The following is a 16,996-nucleotide window of genomic DNA, read 5'->3' as shown; positions in this document are numbered from 1 at the left end:
CACAATATTACATGTGCCTTGGGCCTAGCCACTCAGGCACAAGGATTGTTCCTTGCACCCTTTGCTCCCTTGTTTTTGGTCACACTCGAATTTCTAGACCAGTGTGATTCAGAACTGACAATGGATAATGTTTTATTAGATTTAGTGATGAGTAACGAATGCGAATTATTTAATAATCTCACTGTAAGGGAACATCTTGCAAATAGTGACCATAATATGATTGAATTTGATATTAGGTTTGAGAGGGAGAAGCAAATTAGGTTTGAGAAGGAGAACAGTCACAAACTAAGATTTTAAATTTAAGTAGGGCAAACTCTAAACCAATGAGAAATAATTTGACCACAGTAAACTGGGCTGAACTGTTAATGGGCCAACATGTGGACAAACAGTAGGAAGTATTCAAAGTAGTATTTGGTACAATACAAAATCAGTGCATACTCCTAAAAGACAAAAGCTCCACTAATGCAATTATAGGAATATGGAAAATAGGAGCAAGAGTAGGCCATTCGGCCCTTCAGGCCTGCTCCGCCATTCAAAGTGTTCATGGCTGATCGTCTAACTCAGTACCCTGTTCCCGCTTTTTCCCCATATCCCTTGATCCCTTTAGCATTAAGAAATATAATCTATCTCCTTCTTCAATACGTCTAATGACTTGACCTCCACTGCCTTCTGTGGTAGAGAATTCCACAGGTTCACCACCCTCTGAGGTGAAGAAATTTATCCTCATCTCGGTTCTAAATGACATACCTCGTATCCTGAGACTGTGACCCCTGGTTCTGGACTCCCCAGCCATCGGGAACATCCTCCCTGCAGCCACTGTCAACAAACAAGGTAGTATTAATTTAAAAGAAATGGGTTACACAATGGAAGGAAAAGTGGAAATCCAGCAGACTGAGATAACTATAAAAAACAAAAGGGATACAAAGAAAGTAATGAGGTGCAAAAAAAGGTATGAACAAAAAACTTGCAAAACATACTAAAGCTAACAGTAAAAGTATTTACAGAATCGTAGAATGATACAGCACAGGAGACGACCATTCAGCCCATCATGCCTGTGCCAGCTCTTTGCCAGCTGTCGGGGGGGGGGGGGGGGGGGGGATCTTGTGTTTGTTTATTTCACGGGAGGGCTCTCTTAGTGGGCCTTGGTAATTTAGCATGATAGGGCTTATTGGACAAACCAGGGTTGTACTGTTTACTAGTGTTATTGTTAATCTTATTAAACGCAATACGGTTGAGTCCGAAAACATGTGTCCGAGTTTGATCGGTCCTCATAATCCCTATCGTTCCAGAACTTATAGCAAGAGGTGTGTTTTCGGTACGCCCAAGAAAACCACTTACAGATATTGGCAAGCCAGGTAGTAGATAGGTTTTGTGTCAGATCATGGACAGTTTTAAGGGCAAGAGGCCCGAAATGGAGGATAGGATTTCCTTCTACATGTTCAATAAGATTAACGTGTCTCAGCCATGGGTGGTGGAGATGCTGCGCTCAGAGTCCCTAGGATAGGGCTGCAGAGTGGACAGGTAGCAGGGATCACAGGAAGTCAAAAGAGAAAGCAATTTGGCTCATGTGTCTGCAGAAGCAAGTTCAATTGCTCAGGGAGCGGGTTGAAAAGCTAGGGAACGAGCTTAAGGAGTCTGAGGATAGGTCAGACACGAGGGAGATAGTCGGGAGTAGACTATTAGAGGAACTGCATGAGGAAAGGCAGAAAAGACGTGCACAAGAAGACACCTCCCGTAACATGGTTGAATACCTACAGTGCCAGGTTACAGAGGCCAAGGTAAACAAGCAGGCCCTACGGAAAGAAAATGCGAGGCTAATAGCGAGAGCTGACAGCTTGGAGGGTCAGCTAAGGGATATAGAGATAACCTTTGCTCCTGGCTACTTTATAAGCTATGAGGAAGCAGATCATGGTCCCTGTAAGGAATGGATCCAAAAATTGACCCAAGCTGCATCCGGAGCCAGAGGTATGGCCTGTTTAATGCAGCCGGGGGAAACTGGGACAAGGAGAAACAGGAGCCGGATGATAGGGCTCAGGACAGGGAAGTCCGACCGGCGCCTGAAGCGTCACTGAGGCCAATGTGTCCTCTGCGGCGGCAGAAGTTCGGTCCATCCGCACCAACCAAACGGTGATCAGGGCCCACTGCGGAGCGATTACGTGGTCCTGTACACAACCCCTCAGCTGCAAGCCATGCTAGCAGGGACGCCCAAGCTCAAACAGGACGGGGACCCCTCAGTTCACTTTATGGAAGTGGAACAGATAAGGCGGGGGGGGGGGGTCAACGGATGTAGTGAGGGCGAGATCAACAGGCTGATGCTGTTCTCCCTTGACGGGAGATTGTATCGGAGCTTATCCGCAGCCACAAAGCTAGGAGGCACCACCACAGAGGGGTTGAAAGAAGAGATCCTGAAGGCCATGGGGCATACCCAGGGTAGCCCGTTTTACAAGCAGAACGGATTAGGCAGCTGGCCGGCGAGGCACCAGATGCATTCGCGGACAGGCTATGGCCTGTGTGCGTAAAGGCAACTGGAGGGACGCTCGACCATGCGCAGTTGATAGGGGCCCCCAGGAATCACTGGCTCAGGGTCCTTGTGGTGAACAGTTTGCCGAAGATCAGGGTCAGGGTAGAAGCGTGGTTTGACCCCGAGGACCTCGCAAATATGGAGTCTAGCCTTTAAGGCCGGTTCCGGGGAGGAGGTCAAACCAAAGGGGAGGGTCCATGCAATGAAAGCCAGTGAGGGCAATAGGAAGGAATGACAACAGGAAGGGGTCAGTATCGACAAGTCCAGGACTTGTTTCGGGTGTGGGAAGACGGGGCACTGGAGGCAGGACTGCCCATTCCCAAAAATGGAGGCCACAGGGGGGTCCTCCAGTACAAAAGCCACATGTTACAGAAGCAGAGGGGATGACCGATGAGTCGTTCGAGCTTCTGGTGGCTGCCCTACAGAAGGCTATGGGGAAGGACAAAGGCAAGTTAGATGCTGCAAGTGAGCAGTGAAGCACCCACCGCACCCGTATGCCCCCCAACCCTGACTAGAACGCGCCCAGCCCGAGTACCTGTGTCCGCTCGCATACGACAAGTGGGGCAAGCCCTGTGTAAGGATGGGGGTGGAGACGGTGCAGAGGAAATATTTGGTGGACACTGGGGCTTCCAGCACGGTGGTCCATTCAAAAAACCCGACCAATTCACCCTGGTCTAGCATTGTTCCATTCAGCCTCGTGGAGTTCACAGGGAATGAGCAGGCTGGGGCAATTTCAAAAGACCTGGCCATAGAACTAGGATCCCTCCATATCACGTGGGAGTGTGTCCTGGTGCAATGGGAACAGCCAGGATCAGGAGTCCTCAGGGCTGACTTTATGTTAGCCAACCGAGTGATTGTGGATTTAAGGAATCGCTGCCTACTGGGGTGGGGGGCAGTGGATTCAGATAAAGCCGAGGAGGTGCTAGTGATCCCAAGAGATAGGGAAGGAAAGGGTAATGTGTGTACTATGAAGCCCAAGGGGAATTACGACCTAGAGCAGTTGGTCTGTAATACCCAGCCAAATATCAGGCGAACGTGCGGGACAACGTCACCGCATTCGCCACTCACAAGCACGACTGTGGCAGGGTGACAGGGGTAGAAGTCAGGGTGCAAGGGGACCCCATGTCACGGCCACAGAAATAGTACAGTTTCCCCAGAGAAGCAGAAGCCGACTTAGAGACGGCACTGGGAACCCTCATAGAACAGGAGGTGTTGAGGCCGATAGCCACCCACGTAAACTCACCACTATGGCTGGCTAAGAAGCCCGATCAGTTGTGGAGAACCAGCGTGGACTATTGTCTGCTCGATAAAAATATCCCAGCCTTTGCGCCCACAGTCGTGGCTGTTGCTGACCTCATAGGGAGCATTCCAGCGGCTGCAACCACTTTCACGGTGCTGGATGTCTCCAATGGGTTCTGGTCGATTCCCCTTAAACGGGAAGACCAGTACAAATTTGCCTTTACATTTAAAGGGCAACAGTACACTTGGATATGCCTTCCCCAGGAGTTTCATAACAGCCCCTCCATATGTCAGTGTATGGCAGACGCACTCAAAGGCTTCAGCCACCCAACCGGCTAATCCAGTATGTGGATGACTTGCTTTTGTTCTCCATGGAGGGGGAGGAGCACGTGTCACTGCTGGACAAGCTGTTGAGGCTGTTGTGGGAGACAGGGTTTAAAGTGAAGCCAAAGAAAGCCCAGATCGGTCGGGAGGAAGTCAAATTCCTCGGGCTGGCCATAACAGCTGGTGAACGACCGATAGATGAGGCAAAAAGATAGGCAGTACAGGAGTTACCAGCCCCCCAGGACGTAACCGGGGTAAGATCCTTCCAGGGACTTTTTAATAAAGTTACACAGCCATGGTAGCCCCTCTGCTTCGGCTCTTCTGCAAGGGAGCTGGGTGGGAGTGGGACCAGAACTGCCAGGAAGCATTCACCCGCCTCAAGGAGAATTTACAGATGGCACCCGCATTGGGAGCCATCAACAGTAGTGAGGAATTCTTCTTGGAGGTAGCAGCCAGTGGGGATAGCTTGAGCGCAGTGTTGCTTCAGGAGTGGTATGGCAAGCTACGACCCGTGGTCTACTCCTCAGGGGTTCTCACTGAAGTAGAAAGGGTATACTCCAACCGCGAGAGGCATCTTCTAGCCACGCAGTGGGCCGTAAAGCGCTCCCAGCTCTTTACGGGATCATCCTCGATAACTTTAGTAACTCACCACACCCCCACTCAGATGTTGTTAGACGGGAGGATAAAGGACAGAACAGTAAGCAGTGCCCGTTCTGCTCGCTGGACTTTATTGCTCGCGCAAATGAATCTAAGAGTGCAGTGGTTGAAAGAGCCAAAGCTGGCTATGAATTTAATCTACCCAGGGACTGCCCATGCATGTACTGTAAAAAGGGTGAGAGACGTAGATGTGGGATTCCGGGCCAGGATACACCCAACAGGCCGGGACATCTGATTAGATGGGTCCAGTTCGGTGGTGAATGGGGAGCCTCTCACCGGGTGCGGGATTTATGACCCCACAGCCAAGATAGCGAAGGCCATGAAAATCTCCAGCACCCTGAGCGCTCAATCCCTGATTTAAAGGGCCAAATGAGCTTTGGCTGCAACTCACCTCTGTTTCTATAGTGTGTTTCAAAAGACACAGGAGTCATGTTCAGGAGGAGAAGTTAAATTCATTTTTGTTGCAGAATCCACAACAAATTAAGTAGCTAAAATGTTTCAGCTACTAAATTAGCCCTTTAAATATCACCCCACAGGCTTTAAGTGGCAAAGGGACTTCCAGGTTGTTGTTGTGCGTGCGCATCCAAACGCACCTGGGTGTTAAACCCAGAAGTGGGGGCGTTAGTACTGGGATGCAGTCCTGTTCCAAAAACAAACTATTTTTGCTGCCCATCTGCCCCCAAACCACCTTGGGGGTTAAAATTCCCCCTCTGTTGGAGGCCTCAGCTTTTCTATATCTATATAGCTGAAGGAACAGAGTTGTATATCCAAGTTTGCAGATGTTGTATATCCAAGTTTGCAGATGATACCAAGTTAGGAGGTTAGTAGGTTGTGTCGATGAGAGCAGTAAGTTACTAAGGGACAGACAGATTAAATGAGTGGGCAAAACTGTGGCAGATGGAGTTCAAAGTGGGGGAAGTGTGAGGCCATTCACTTTGGATCCATTAAAGACAAATCAGAATTTTTTAAAAATGGTGACACTAGAAACTGTGGATGAGCAAAGGGATTTGCGTGTCCATGTACACAAATCACAAAGCTGGTGCACAGGTACAAAAAGCAAAGATAAAAAGGCTATTGGAATGTTGGCCTTTATCTCCAGAAGACTGGAATACAAAAAGGAGAGGCAGTTATGCTTCAGTTGTAGAGCCTTGGTCAGACCTCATCTGGAGACACTCAGGTCAGGCACCTGAACATGGAGTTACTATGGAAACAGATTTCTAAAAGCATGCCACCTTTGTTTGATGGGTGACTTTAATTTTCCTGGAATTCAGTGGCATGATAGTTTTTCCTCTGTTGCGGTGGGAAGTGCAGCTGAAAAATTTGTTGAAAATATACAAGACTGTTTCCTGACTCAACATGTCAATGAAATAACCAGAGATAATCATGTATTAGATTTAATGTTCAATAGTGAGCCTGACCTTGTATCAAGCCTCCATTGTGGGGGGTGAAAAGAAACATCTGGGTAACAGTGACCACAACATTATACAGTTTCAATTGGCTGGTAGAACCTAAAAGTTGCTGAAAATCTACAACTTGTGCCAGATTTCAGAAGGGCCAATTTCACTAAAATGGCAGACGATTTGGAGCGGGTTAATTGGCTAACCCTATTGGGTGGTGATGAGTCCGATGTAGAATACAAAAGGGAAAGTTTTTTTTAAAAAAGAACAAGATAAAAAAATGTGGAAAACAAATATGTACCCAAAGTCAAGAGGAGTGTGGGAAGAAAAAACCAAGGTGGCTGATTTGTGTCATTGTAGGTGACAAATAAGATAGGAACATTTTTGTTTACACAAAGTAAAGGCATCTAATACTCAACTGAACAGAAATAAGTACAAGGAACAGCTGAAGAAAATGAAGGCTGCTATTAGATCAGCTAAAAGGATAAAGAAGAAAATTGTAGACAATTGCAGAAGTAATGGGAAAAGCTTTTTCAGTTATGTGACGAGTCAGAGGACTGTCAAAGACTGTATTGGGCCATTGAAGGATGATAAAAGGACAGGTTACGAAGGACTCATGGGGTATGGTGGAAATATTAAATGAGTCTTCACTCTTGATGCTCAACTGTTAGAATTTATTAATGATGTTAATAAAACTAGTAATATTAACTTAGATGAACATATTGGCTCATAAATTGCTCCGAGCAGCGAACAAAAGGCGCTCACTGCTCCATAGATTTATACTCACTGAGAGTCCTTCTGTCTTGCAACCTTCTTCATACGACAAAATGATAGTCCTTAACCAATTCGTACTTCATTCCACTTTCTTTTAATTCATGCCACACAAAGTCACACTATAGTATCTTTAGCGATGCCTTGAACACTTGCCCAGTCTCAGACTTTTTTTTTTAAAGCTGTCTGCAGCTGCCTTCAACTAATCAGCTTCTTTATAGGTCTCAGAGCCCAAGCCAGTCCCAGCTGCCCCTTTGGGCTGCATTGAGGGCTCTGACAGCAGAAGCCCTGTTTCTCTTGTGCCTCACCCTTTTAACTCTCACCTGCCTCATCTGACTGGGAAAGGTCTCCACCTACTCCATTACTTCTTAAAAAGGTGAGGTCTTTTTAAAAAAAAAAGGCCAAATCCCTCCTCTTAAAAAAAGGGGTGGTTTCTTAAAAGGGCCACACCCTTACTCAGGGATCAGGGTCCTCAGTTACTCATCCTCCTCTTCCCACCCCCCCCCACAGCATAGAGTCATCGGCTCTAGCGGCCTGTGGCGCGAGGAGAGCATATACAGTACTCCGAGCCGACCCAGCTCCATGCCCAATAATTACCTTTGCAATCATTTCACCAAGATCTTGACGCCCATGTTCACATGCCCCACGGACAGTCCCTTCAGCTATTTCCAAGGCCACTGACAGTGGCAGAGTTTCCAGTCTTTCCTTTTCGTGCGGACTCACGATCCCCCATTCACAGGAGTCCTCATGCCCAATGCCTTGCATTTCTGGTGTAACCACCTTTTTTGCAAAAGGACACAATCTGACCTGCCAATCGCTTCACCTTTCCAGTCTTCAGTGAAGGACTCCTCATTCTGGCTCTCCAAGCTCAGTCCAGTTGGTCTCTTTTCCAATGCACTGTCGAAAGACTGCCTGCAGCCATATCCCTCAGAGCATAGTCCTCTCAGCAGGTGCATCCAATGGACCACTAAAGATAGGCACGAGGGAAGGAGTATCCAATTGATACTGCTTCCTGGTCTGGAGCAGATTTATTTTTATCTTTCCACTGCTTAACCTCTGTTGCTGTTATGTTTGGACTTTTTCCTCCTTCTGTTTTATCTTGAATCCTTTCCCTATGTACTCCCTTCAACATCAGGATCTGTAGATGTGGAACTCTCCACTACCCGCACCGGCACTCAATCCCATAAGATCAGGAACAAAGCCAGGTGGTGGCCAAGAAGCCAATTCCTTGGGTTTCTCAGGAGATTGGAACTAGTCTCTCAGGGTTTCTCTAACTGTCCCAACTCCAGCCGCTGCTCCTCAGCCATACTTCGCAGGATGATGAGCAACTGCAATGCTTTTTCTGGCCGTGAGCGACTGGCTTAGTTCTCCATTTTTAAGCAACCATCCCGCACTCCAATTGATTCCTGCGGTTTGCTCCTGCCCCTCGATTTGGTCCATCTGACCGTCCTGCTGGTTTTCCCCTTGCGCTTTGTTCCTTTTCCCCGGTCCTTATTTGACTTGGTGCTTAATCCTCTTTGCACCCTTCAATTGACGATCTAATGGAGGCCTAATCTCCAGGGGACTCCAACCTGATTACAGGTCACTCTATTGGCTACCTTCATTTCATCCTCTTTTGGTGCCTCAGTGTTTTTGCACCAAAGTCTTGCCTTGTCAATTTCTTGTCCGCAATCTGTTTGTATTTCCACTTTGATTCCTTCTAGCTGTGCTGATTGGAGCGACAAGCCAGAAGTCTTGCAAACGGTCCCAATTATTTCTGTTACCACCTTCTTTACCACTTCAGTTAGGATGGTTTCCATGGTTTGCACTCTTGGGTCAACTACTTCAACACCTATTCCCAAAGACTAATTTCTGTTCAACAATTTTTGATTTTGCATTCAGCCAAACCACCTTCAAGCTGTTCTGCTCTGGAGCTCAGCAACTGTTGCTCAGCAGAGTAGAGCCATTTCCACAGACCACACTGAGTGTGACAAGCAGCGAGCTGTTGCTTCTATTGCAGCCTCTAATTTCTATCACTGGTCCTTGTACAACCCCTGCGTCAAGCTCACCAGGTTGTCGAACCTGATCTACAGCACTTAACTTTGGAATCTCGGTCTCCAGAGGCTACATACTCTGCAATAACTTGCTCTTCTATGGCCACTGCAGTCACAAGAAACCCCGTTCACAGGACTCTGAACTTGCAACTTCAGAACGATCCACCAACTGGGTCACTGTCCCATTTTGCACAGCTTGAAATTTGTCAATAGAAGCGGAGTGTAATTTTCTTTCATGGTCACTTTCCAAAATTAGACCCTTTGATTCAGGAGCTACTTCATTATGTACAACCTTAGTCACTCCCACTGGAGTGATTTCAATGGTCTCTACATCAAGCAACGTGCTACTTGAAAACAGCACAAAGTTCATTCTGTAGCACGGAGGCTAACCCCCGCGCCTCAACATTCAACTGACTTATCCGAATCTCAAGCCCACTTCTCTTGGCTGTCTTCCAATAGCTCTGCCTGGGCCTACTCACTCCATCAAGCCCTAAATGGTCTGGTCACTCAACCTCTGTCAAGCCACCTCAAACTTTTCCTTCCAAGGTTCAACATCTTAATTGAGCCTCTTCCTTTTCCTTGGCCATCGCCAGTGTCTGAAAGGCCGCTCTGCGGCTTTGCCGATCGAAGAATTGCTTCATTTGACCTGATCACCTCTTGGCACGTCACGTCCTCAGATAGCTGAACTCAAGTTTGATCCAGTTCTTCCGTCAGCCCCTTCACCTCCTGCTCCAGTTGCAAAAGGCGCCCAGCTTAGAGGGCGCGATCCTCTTCCCAATCCCTTCCTCTCATTTTCCAGCCCTCCGATAGTCTCCTGCAGGGATTCCTAAGACTCTCATGTTCTGGCCAACTTGTTCCTGTGCTCTTCCAAGTTGCCTTCAGTCTCCTGCAGCTTCATTTGAAGCGCTGCCACCTCTTCCACATGGACCTGCTTGTGGATTTCACAGGCGGACTTGAGGCTCTGGTTTTGAGAGGTCAGCTCTGCAACTTCAGAATCCAACTCTTGCACCTTCTGCACCAGCTTGGTCCTCTCGGTCTTCAATGCCTATCTGATTATCTTCCAGAGCTTGAATCTGTTTAGTGAGCCTCTCCAGTTCAGCCTCCTTCTCAACTTTCAATGACTTTAACTACATGATAATAGAAGCCTTCGCATTGCTATCTCTTCCTTCAGCACAGCCACTTGCTCTCTTTTGGCTTCCACTGCTCTCAAATCTGAGCATCACAGCCTCTTTGGCCCTCAGGTCTTCAAGGGTCTCCCCCTTCCAGTGGAGATAGAGGACAACTTGCTGAACTGCCTGCTCTTTACTTTGAGAGTCTTCTGCCAGCTGGTGCCTCAGCTTCTTCTCTTCCTCCAGGTCTACATCCTTTTGCAACAAGGATGTGTGGAGCTTCATGATCTCCACATTCAACACATCAAGCTGTCCAGTCAGTCTTTCCTCCTGAACCCACACAGCTTGCTCAAGCAGCTCCTTCTGATCAACCATCTTGTTGACTGACTGCTGGAGGCTGGCGATGGTCATGGTTAGCTAGCTTTTCTCTTCCTTCTGAAGTGCCTTTGTGGCCTGCAGGTTGACTTTCAGGCAGAACTAGGCAGCTTATCGGCCCGCTCCTCCAGCTGGGTCCTCATCTCCTTTACCTGCTGCTCCAGCACGCTCTCCGGCTTGTGCACATTTTTGCCCACATTGTCCATGGCAGTCATCAGGTCCTCCCTCTCAGCCTGGTGCTGCTTGTTGAGGTACTCAAGCTTGTGTGGCTCGTGGACCTGTCTAACCAGCACCAGTCTCTTCCTGCAGGCTCAGTTGGTGAATAGCAAGAAGACCATCTGCTGCCCTAGCTTCAGCCTCTTCTTCTGGAACAGCTTCTGGGTGTCCTTTAGATGGGACTCCAAACTGGACACCTCCGTGGCTAGTGTGATGGCTTTGAACTCTGTCATCCCCAGAGCTCGGCAGTGTCTTCCAGCTCGGCCTGAAATTTGAGGACCCGATCCATGCCATTTTCGTCCTGACTGTCACCTCATAAGCACATCACTGATCTCTCGCATCAGGACTGTTTTAGTTATGAACGGACCTCCTAGGCAACTCTTTCTGGATTTCCACACCACCTCAGAATTGGCAGACATTTCCTGAAAATTTCCCATACGCTCCTTCCTCAGCTCACTCCTAGAAGCTGCCACCATGGTAACCTCTGAACGTGTAACTGTATTTATCCTCAAACTCTTTAATGTCACCCACCATCATTTCTTTACAGAGTTTCCAGAACTTGTCCCCATCATGATCCTGGTTCAGGACATCAGCTTTTTTAATCCACAACATCTTGCTTATTGTACACCGCACGTTGCTTCCTATCACTCGTCAAGGCATAGCCTTTACCCCAGGACTCTTGCTGGGTGTTATGGATCAGCAACCGATTGGTCCTCTTGAGCACGCAACAATTTCTCAAGCATTTTCTTTCCATTGGGTTGGTCTCTTTCTTTTCTCTCAGAGACAAGATCCAAATTCTGACAACATATGTCACAGAGTCCTACCATCTCGCAACCATCTTCATACAACAAACAGTAGTCCTTGAGCAATTCATACTTCATATCACATTTCTTTTAATTCACACTACATTACCCTTGGCAATGCCTAGTACACTTTCCCAATACACTGTACCTTTGGCAACACCTAATATGCTTTCCCAGTCCCAAGCTCTTTCAGCTGTCCTGCGACTGCCCTTCAGCTCATCACCTTCTTTACAGGTCTCAGAGCCCAGACCAGCCCCAGTTGCTTTCCAGCTTCCATCTTTAAGCTGTGTTCAAGGGGTTTTGTCTCAGCAACAGCCCTATTTCTGTCGTGCCTCATCCTTTTAGCTCTCATCTAACTGGGGAAGGTCTCCACCCACTCCAGCCTTAATTACTTCTTAAAGGCGAGGTCTTTTAAAAGGGCCATACTCCTCCTCTTAAAGGGGAGGTTTCTTAAAAGGGCCACACCCTTATGCGGGGATCAGGGTCTTCAGTTACTCTGCTACATCACGCAAAAATGGATGTCTTTTTGTGCTGCAACTTTCTTGAATGGTGAGCCGAAATCAGTCCAGTTTGACTTATAGGGAGAGGTTAGATAGACTGGGACTTTTTTCCCTGGAGAGTAGGAGGTTAAGGGGTGATCTTATAGAAGTCTATAAAATAATGAGGGGCATAGATAAGGTAGATAGTCAAAATCTTTTCCCAAAGGTAGGGTAGTCTATAACGAGGGGACATAGATTTAAGGTGAGAGGGGAGAGATATAAAAGGGTCCAGAGGGGCAATTTTTTCACTCAAAGGGTGGTGAGTGTCTGGAACGAGCTGCCAGAGGCAGTAGTAGAGGCGGGTACAATTTTGTCTTTTAAAAAGCATTTGGACAGTTACATGGGTAAGATGGGTATTGGGATATGGGCCAAGTGCAGGCAATTGGGACTAGCTTAGTGGTATAAGCTGGGCGACATGGACATGTTGGGCCGAAGGGCCTGTTTCCATGTTGTAAACGTCTATGATTCTATGATTCAATGTTAACTCCTGGGAACCTAGGACCTGTGGAAGAGGTGAAAAGATCGAGCTCTCCCCTCAACCAATCCTTGACAAGCCACAAAAAGTCCAAACCATGCAGTGCAAGCTACAGAGTCAAAACCAGGAAGTGAAAGCTACAATAGTAAAATCATTTTAAAAAGTTAGAGACAGCAAAATAAAGAGAGGGTAAAATTGAAGGACTGAGATAAAAGAGGCAGAAGGAAAAAGTAAAAAAAAATGTTTTAAATTTTTTAATTAATTTTTTTTAAAACGTCCAAAAACTGTTGAAATCAGAAGCCATGAGACTCCACATTTTTAAAAGAAAATTTTTAGTGCCAGTAAGATTGTTTGGCAGTCATTAATACTTACCATGCTGTTAAAATTTAGTTTAGACTTAAAAAACTCAGCGTAGCTGTTTTGTGGCGAGATCAGTTCCTTTCCAGTTGGGAAGTGCAGCAAGTTGGCGCTGGTCCATTGATTGCAGCCGCAAGGTCTCTTTAATGCGAAGCTGACAGATCACTAGTGAACCAGGAAGAGCAAGTTCCAGATTTCCATGTTTGACTGTGCATGTGGCAGTCGACGGAACTTGCTCTCCGATTTCACCACTAATAATGGTGAGCGCTGTTAGGCTCACCGTTATTTTAAAAGCAGTTTCCGGCCCAACGTTTTAGATAGAATTAAGAACCTGAAAATACTTAGAGCAGCCGGGCTGAATGATTTCCACCCGAGGATCCTCAGGGAGATGGGACACATGCTGTGCGAGCCCCTTGCCCATATTTTTAATAGATCACTGCATTCTGGGACGGTTCTCATAGATTGGCAAGAGGCTAATGTAGTCCCCATCTTTAAAAAAAGAGACAAGATGGACCCGGTAACTATAGGCCCATTAGTTTGACATCAATAATAGGAAAGATTTTTGAGGGAATCATTAGGGATGCAATATATGATTACTTGGATAGAGAGGGACATATTAGGCTCACCCAACATGGCTTCAAAAAGGAGGTAATGCCATGCAAATTTGATTATGTTTTTTGAAGAAGTCACCAAGATGTGGACATTGTCGACTTAGACTTCCATAAAGCTTTTGATAACGAACTGCACAAGAGGCTTCTCTACAAGACCGAAGCCTCTGGTATTAGGGGTAAAATATTAAGCTGGATTGAGAACTGTCTGGAAGGCCGTAAGTATAAAGTAATTATAGATGGATTTGGATCTGTTTGGAGACCGGCCACCAATGGTGTTGGGGCCGTTGCTCTTTGCTATTTTTATTAATGACCCAGATGTAGGTGTTGGAGGCACCATCTGCAAATTTGCAGATGATACTAAGATCTGTGCGAGTGTTAGGACTGTCGACGATGCTCGACTGCTTCAGGCGGATCTTGATGTGTTGGGGGATTGGGCTCGTGAAAGGCAAATGATGTTTAATTTGGAAAAGTGCAATGTCATGCATGTGGGCAGGGCGAATGCTCAATATACATACGCTCTTCAGGGAAAAACATTAAAGAAGGTGGAGAAAGAGATTTGAGCATTCTAGTGCATAGATTTCTAAAGATTCATCAGCAATGCCATGAAGCAATAACTCGGGGGAAAAGGGCATAGGGGTGCATTTATAGGACAATTGACTATAAGACAAAGCATACTATTTTGTCCTTGTACAAGACCTTGATCAGGTCTCAGTTGGAATACGGTGTCATTTTTTGGTCTCTTCACATGGCGAGTAATATTGAGGCTTTGGAAAGGGGGCAGAGGAGGGCTACTGGACTAATTCCCAGTTTAAAGCATCTTGGTTATCAAGATAGGTTAAAAGCGCTGGGACTCTACACTTTAGAGAAGCATAGAATTAGGTATGATTTGATCGAGGTTTATAAGGTGATGAAGGGAATAAATTGTGTTTGATTTAATAGTTTGTTCCGATTAAATAGGTTAGGGAGGACCAGGGGTCACAATTTTAAGTTGGATAAGGCCAGATTTAGGTTAGATGTCAGGAGGTGGTTCTTCTCCCAGGGAATAGTGGGCCTCTGGAACAGGCTGTCAGCTCAGGCAGTGGACGCTGATTTGCTGAATTCCTTCAAGTGAGAGCTGGACCTGTTTCTGGCTGGAGCGGAGATCCGAATTAAAAGGGCCAGAGTTATTTCCTGGACTAATTTCAATCACCTAGGGGCATTGGAGAGGAATTCCCAGATTTTTTCCTGCCAAAATGGCCTGGGATTTTATCTGTTTTCTCACCTCTCCCAGATCACATGGCTTTGGGTGGGGTGGAGAGTGTATATACTGTGATACATAAGTTATCACAATTGTGTGGGACAGGCTGGATGAACCAAAGGGTCTTTTCCTGTCCATCATTGTTCGTAGGTTTTTCAGTTCTGGGCACTGCACCTCAGGAAGGAGATATTGGCCTTAGAGGGGGGGAACAGCGTAGGTTTACCAAAATGATACGAAGGCTTAAAGGGTTAATTTAGGACAGGTTGCATAAACTTGGCTTGTATTCCTTTGAGTTTAGAAGGTTGAGGGGTGATCTAATTGAGATGTTAAAAATGATAAAAAGATTTGATATAGTAGATACTGTACTTAAAATAGATAAGTCACCCAGTCCGGATGGGATGCATCCTAGGTTGCTTCAGTCCAGAGAAATGTGAGGTAATGCATTTGGGGAGGGCAAGCAAGGCAAGGGAATACACAATAAATGGGAGGATACTGAGAGGTGTAGAGGAAGTGAGGGACCTTAGAGTGCATGTCCACAGATCCCTGAAGATAGCAGGACAGGTAGATGAGGTGGTTTTGAAGGCATATGGAATACTTTCCTTTATTAGCCGAGGCATAGAATATAAGAGCAGGGAGGTTATGCTGGAACTGTATAAAACGCTAGTTAGGCCACAACTCGAGTACTGCGTACAGTTCTAGTCACCACATTACAGGATGTGATTGCACGAGAGAGAGTGCAGAGGAGATTTATGAGGATGTTGCCAGGACTGGAGAATTTTAGCTATGAGGAAAGATTGGATAGGCTGGGGTTGTTTTCCTTGGAACAGAGGAGGCTGAGGGGTGATTCAATTGAGGTGTACAAAATTATGAGGGGCCTTGATAGAGTGGATAGGAAGGATCTATTTCCCTTAGCAGAGAGGTCAATAACCAGGGGGCATAGATTTAATGTGATGGGTAGAAGGATTAGAAGGGAGCTAAGGAAAGATTTTTTCACCCAGAGAGTGGTGGAGGTCCGGAACTCACTGCCTGAAAGGTGGTAGAGGCAGAAATCCTCAACTCATTTAAAAAATACCTGGATGTGCACTTGAAGTGCCGTAACCTACATGGCTACGGACCAAGTGCTGGAAAGTGGGATTAGGCTGGGTCGCTCATTTTCGGCCGTCGCGGACATGATGGGCCAAATGGCCTCCTTCTGTGCCGTAAATTTTCTATGATTCTATGATCCTTGACCTAATTGAATGGTGGAACAGGCTCAGAGGGCTGAATGGCCTACTCCTGTTCCTATGTTCCTATGAAATCGCATACCCGCTCACTGAACCCCATTTGCCCTGATGGAGCATCAACCCTATTATTGGTGTCAGCAGTCAAAACAAACTGGTAGAAAAAGTCATTGAAAAAGTCACCCTCATGTGTTTCTTCTGCCCAAGAAAGTGGGGATGCTTCCTTGAGATACTCTATCGAAAGTAGGCAATCTTTCTTTCTGACTACCTTGAACCTTGGTGGTGTGTGTCCTGCAGTATGGACCTCAACCCCCTTCGCTTCGGTTTAATCCAAATTTAATTAAAAGGAAGTCAAAACGCAGCTCCACACGTTCAAATAAAGTCATTCAACTTACTTGCCCACCATGAATGTCACAGTGAAGGAGATAGCTCCTCTCATAGCATCAGAGTTTGCTTTATTCCAGGTTCTTTTCACATTCTAGTTTTGTTTTCCGGCGCGCGCCTCCCAACGGTCTTTTTAAAGTGAGCCCTCCCGTCGCGCGCGCGCTCCAAACATCTGCTGGTGGAGACGGCCGTTAGCGCTGCTGCCGTGAATTAAAATCCCTGCCAACCCAGTCTCAACGATTCCTCTCCAATAGAGGCAATAAAAATACTTCCAATTTTTTTTGTACAGTTAATAGGAATACCAAATCGTTGATTTGATCGCTAAAAATAATACTTTTATCAAGTGGAGGCTTTGAGCTAAACGTGTGAACTTTATCATCAAAACAAAGGTCATCTAACTGATATATGGGGCCCAGACAGGTGGTTAACTGTAGGGAACCTTTTATCTTTTCAGTTATATCCCAGTCGCTTATAAGTCGTCAGTTCATAACTGTAACTGAGTAATTTCAATCAACACAATGAAAATTGACAGAGACACAAAGAATGTTTTAGTTGTCAGCTTCGGGTTTTTGATGCTATTTACTGCTTTTGGAGGACTTCAAAGTATCCAGGTAACTTTCCAGTATAACAAACGTAACGTTTTAATATAACTTACAATTTGGAACTTTAGGAGGGATGCATACTCTATGTTTACATAGTTATAATTTGTTTCGCTATTGTGATATAGT

The 16,996-nt window shown here is 46.3% G+C and overlaps 1 protein-coding gene across 1 annotated transcript in view; it reads left to right on the top strand.

Annotated features, from left to right (window-relative positions):
• The first annotated feature begins 16,786 nt into the window (after nucleotides 1–16,786).
• LOC137324656 (protein unc-93 homolog A-like) overlaps nucleotides 16,787–16,996 on the top strand; it is a 104,618-nt gene continuing 104,408 nt past the window's right edge. Inside the window, exon 1 of the mRNA XM_067989218.1 lies at nucleotides 16,787–16,879. Within this exon, the coding sequence (XP_067845319.1) occupies nucleotides 16,787–16,879 (93 nt within the window). The remainder of the gene's footprint in view (nucleotides 16,880–16,996) is intronic.

This window comes from Heptranchias perlo, chromosome 8 (assembly GCF_035084215.1).
Source record: "Heptranchias perlo isolate sHepPer1 chromosome 8, sHepPer1.hap1, whole genome shotgun sequence".
Taxonomy (NCBI): Eukaryota; Metazoa; Chordata; class Chondrichthyes; order Hexanchiformes; family Hexanchidae; genus Heptranchias; species Heptranchias perlo.
This window is presented reverse-complemented; position numbering and strand designations above follow the sequence as displayed.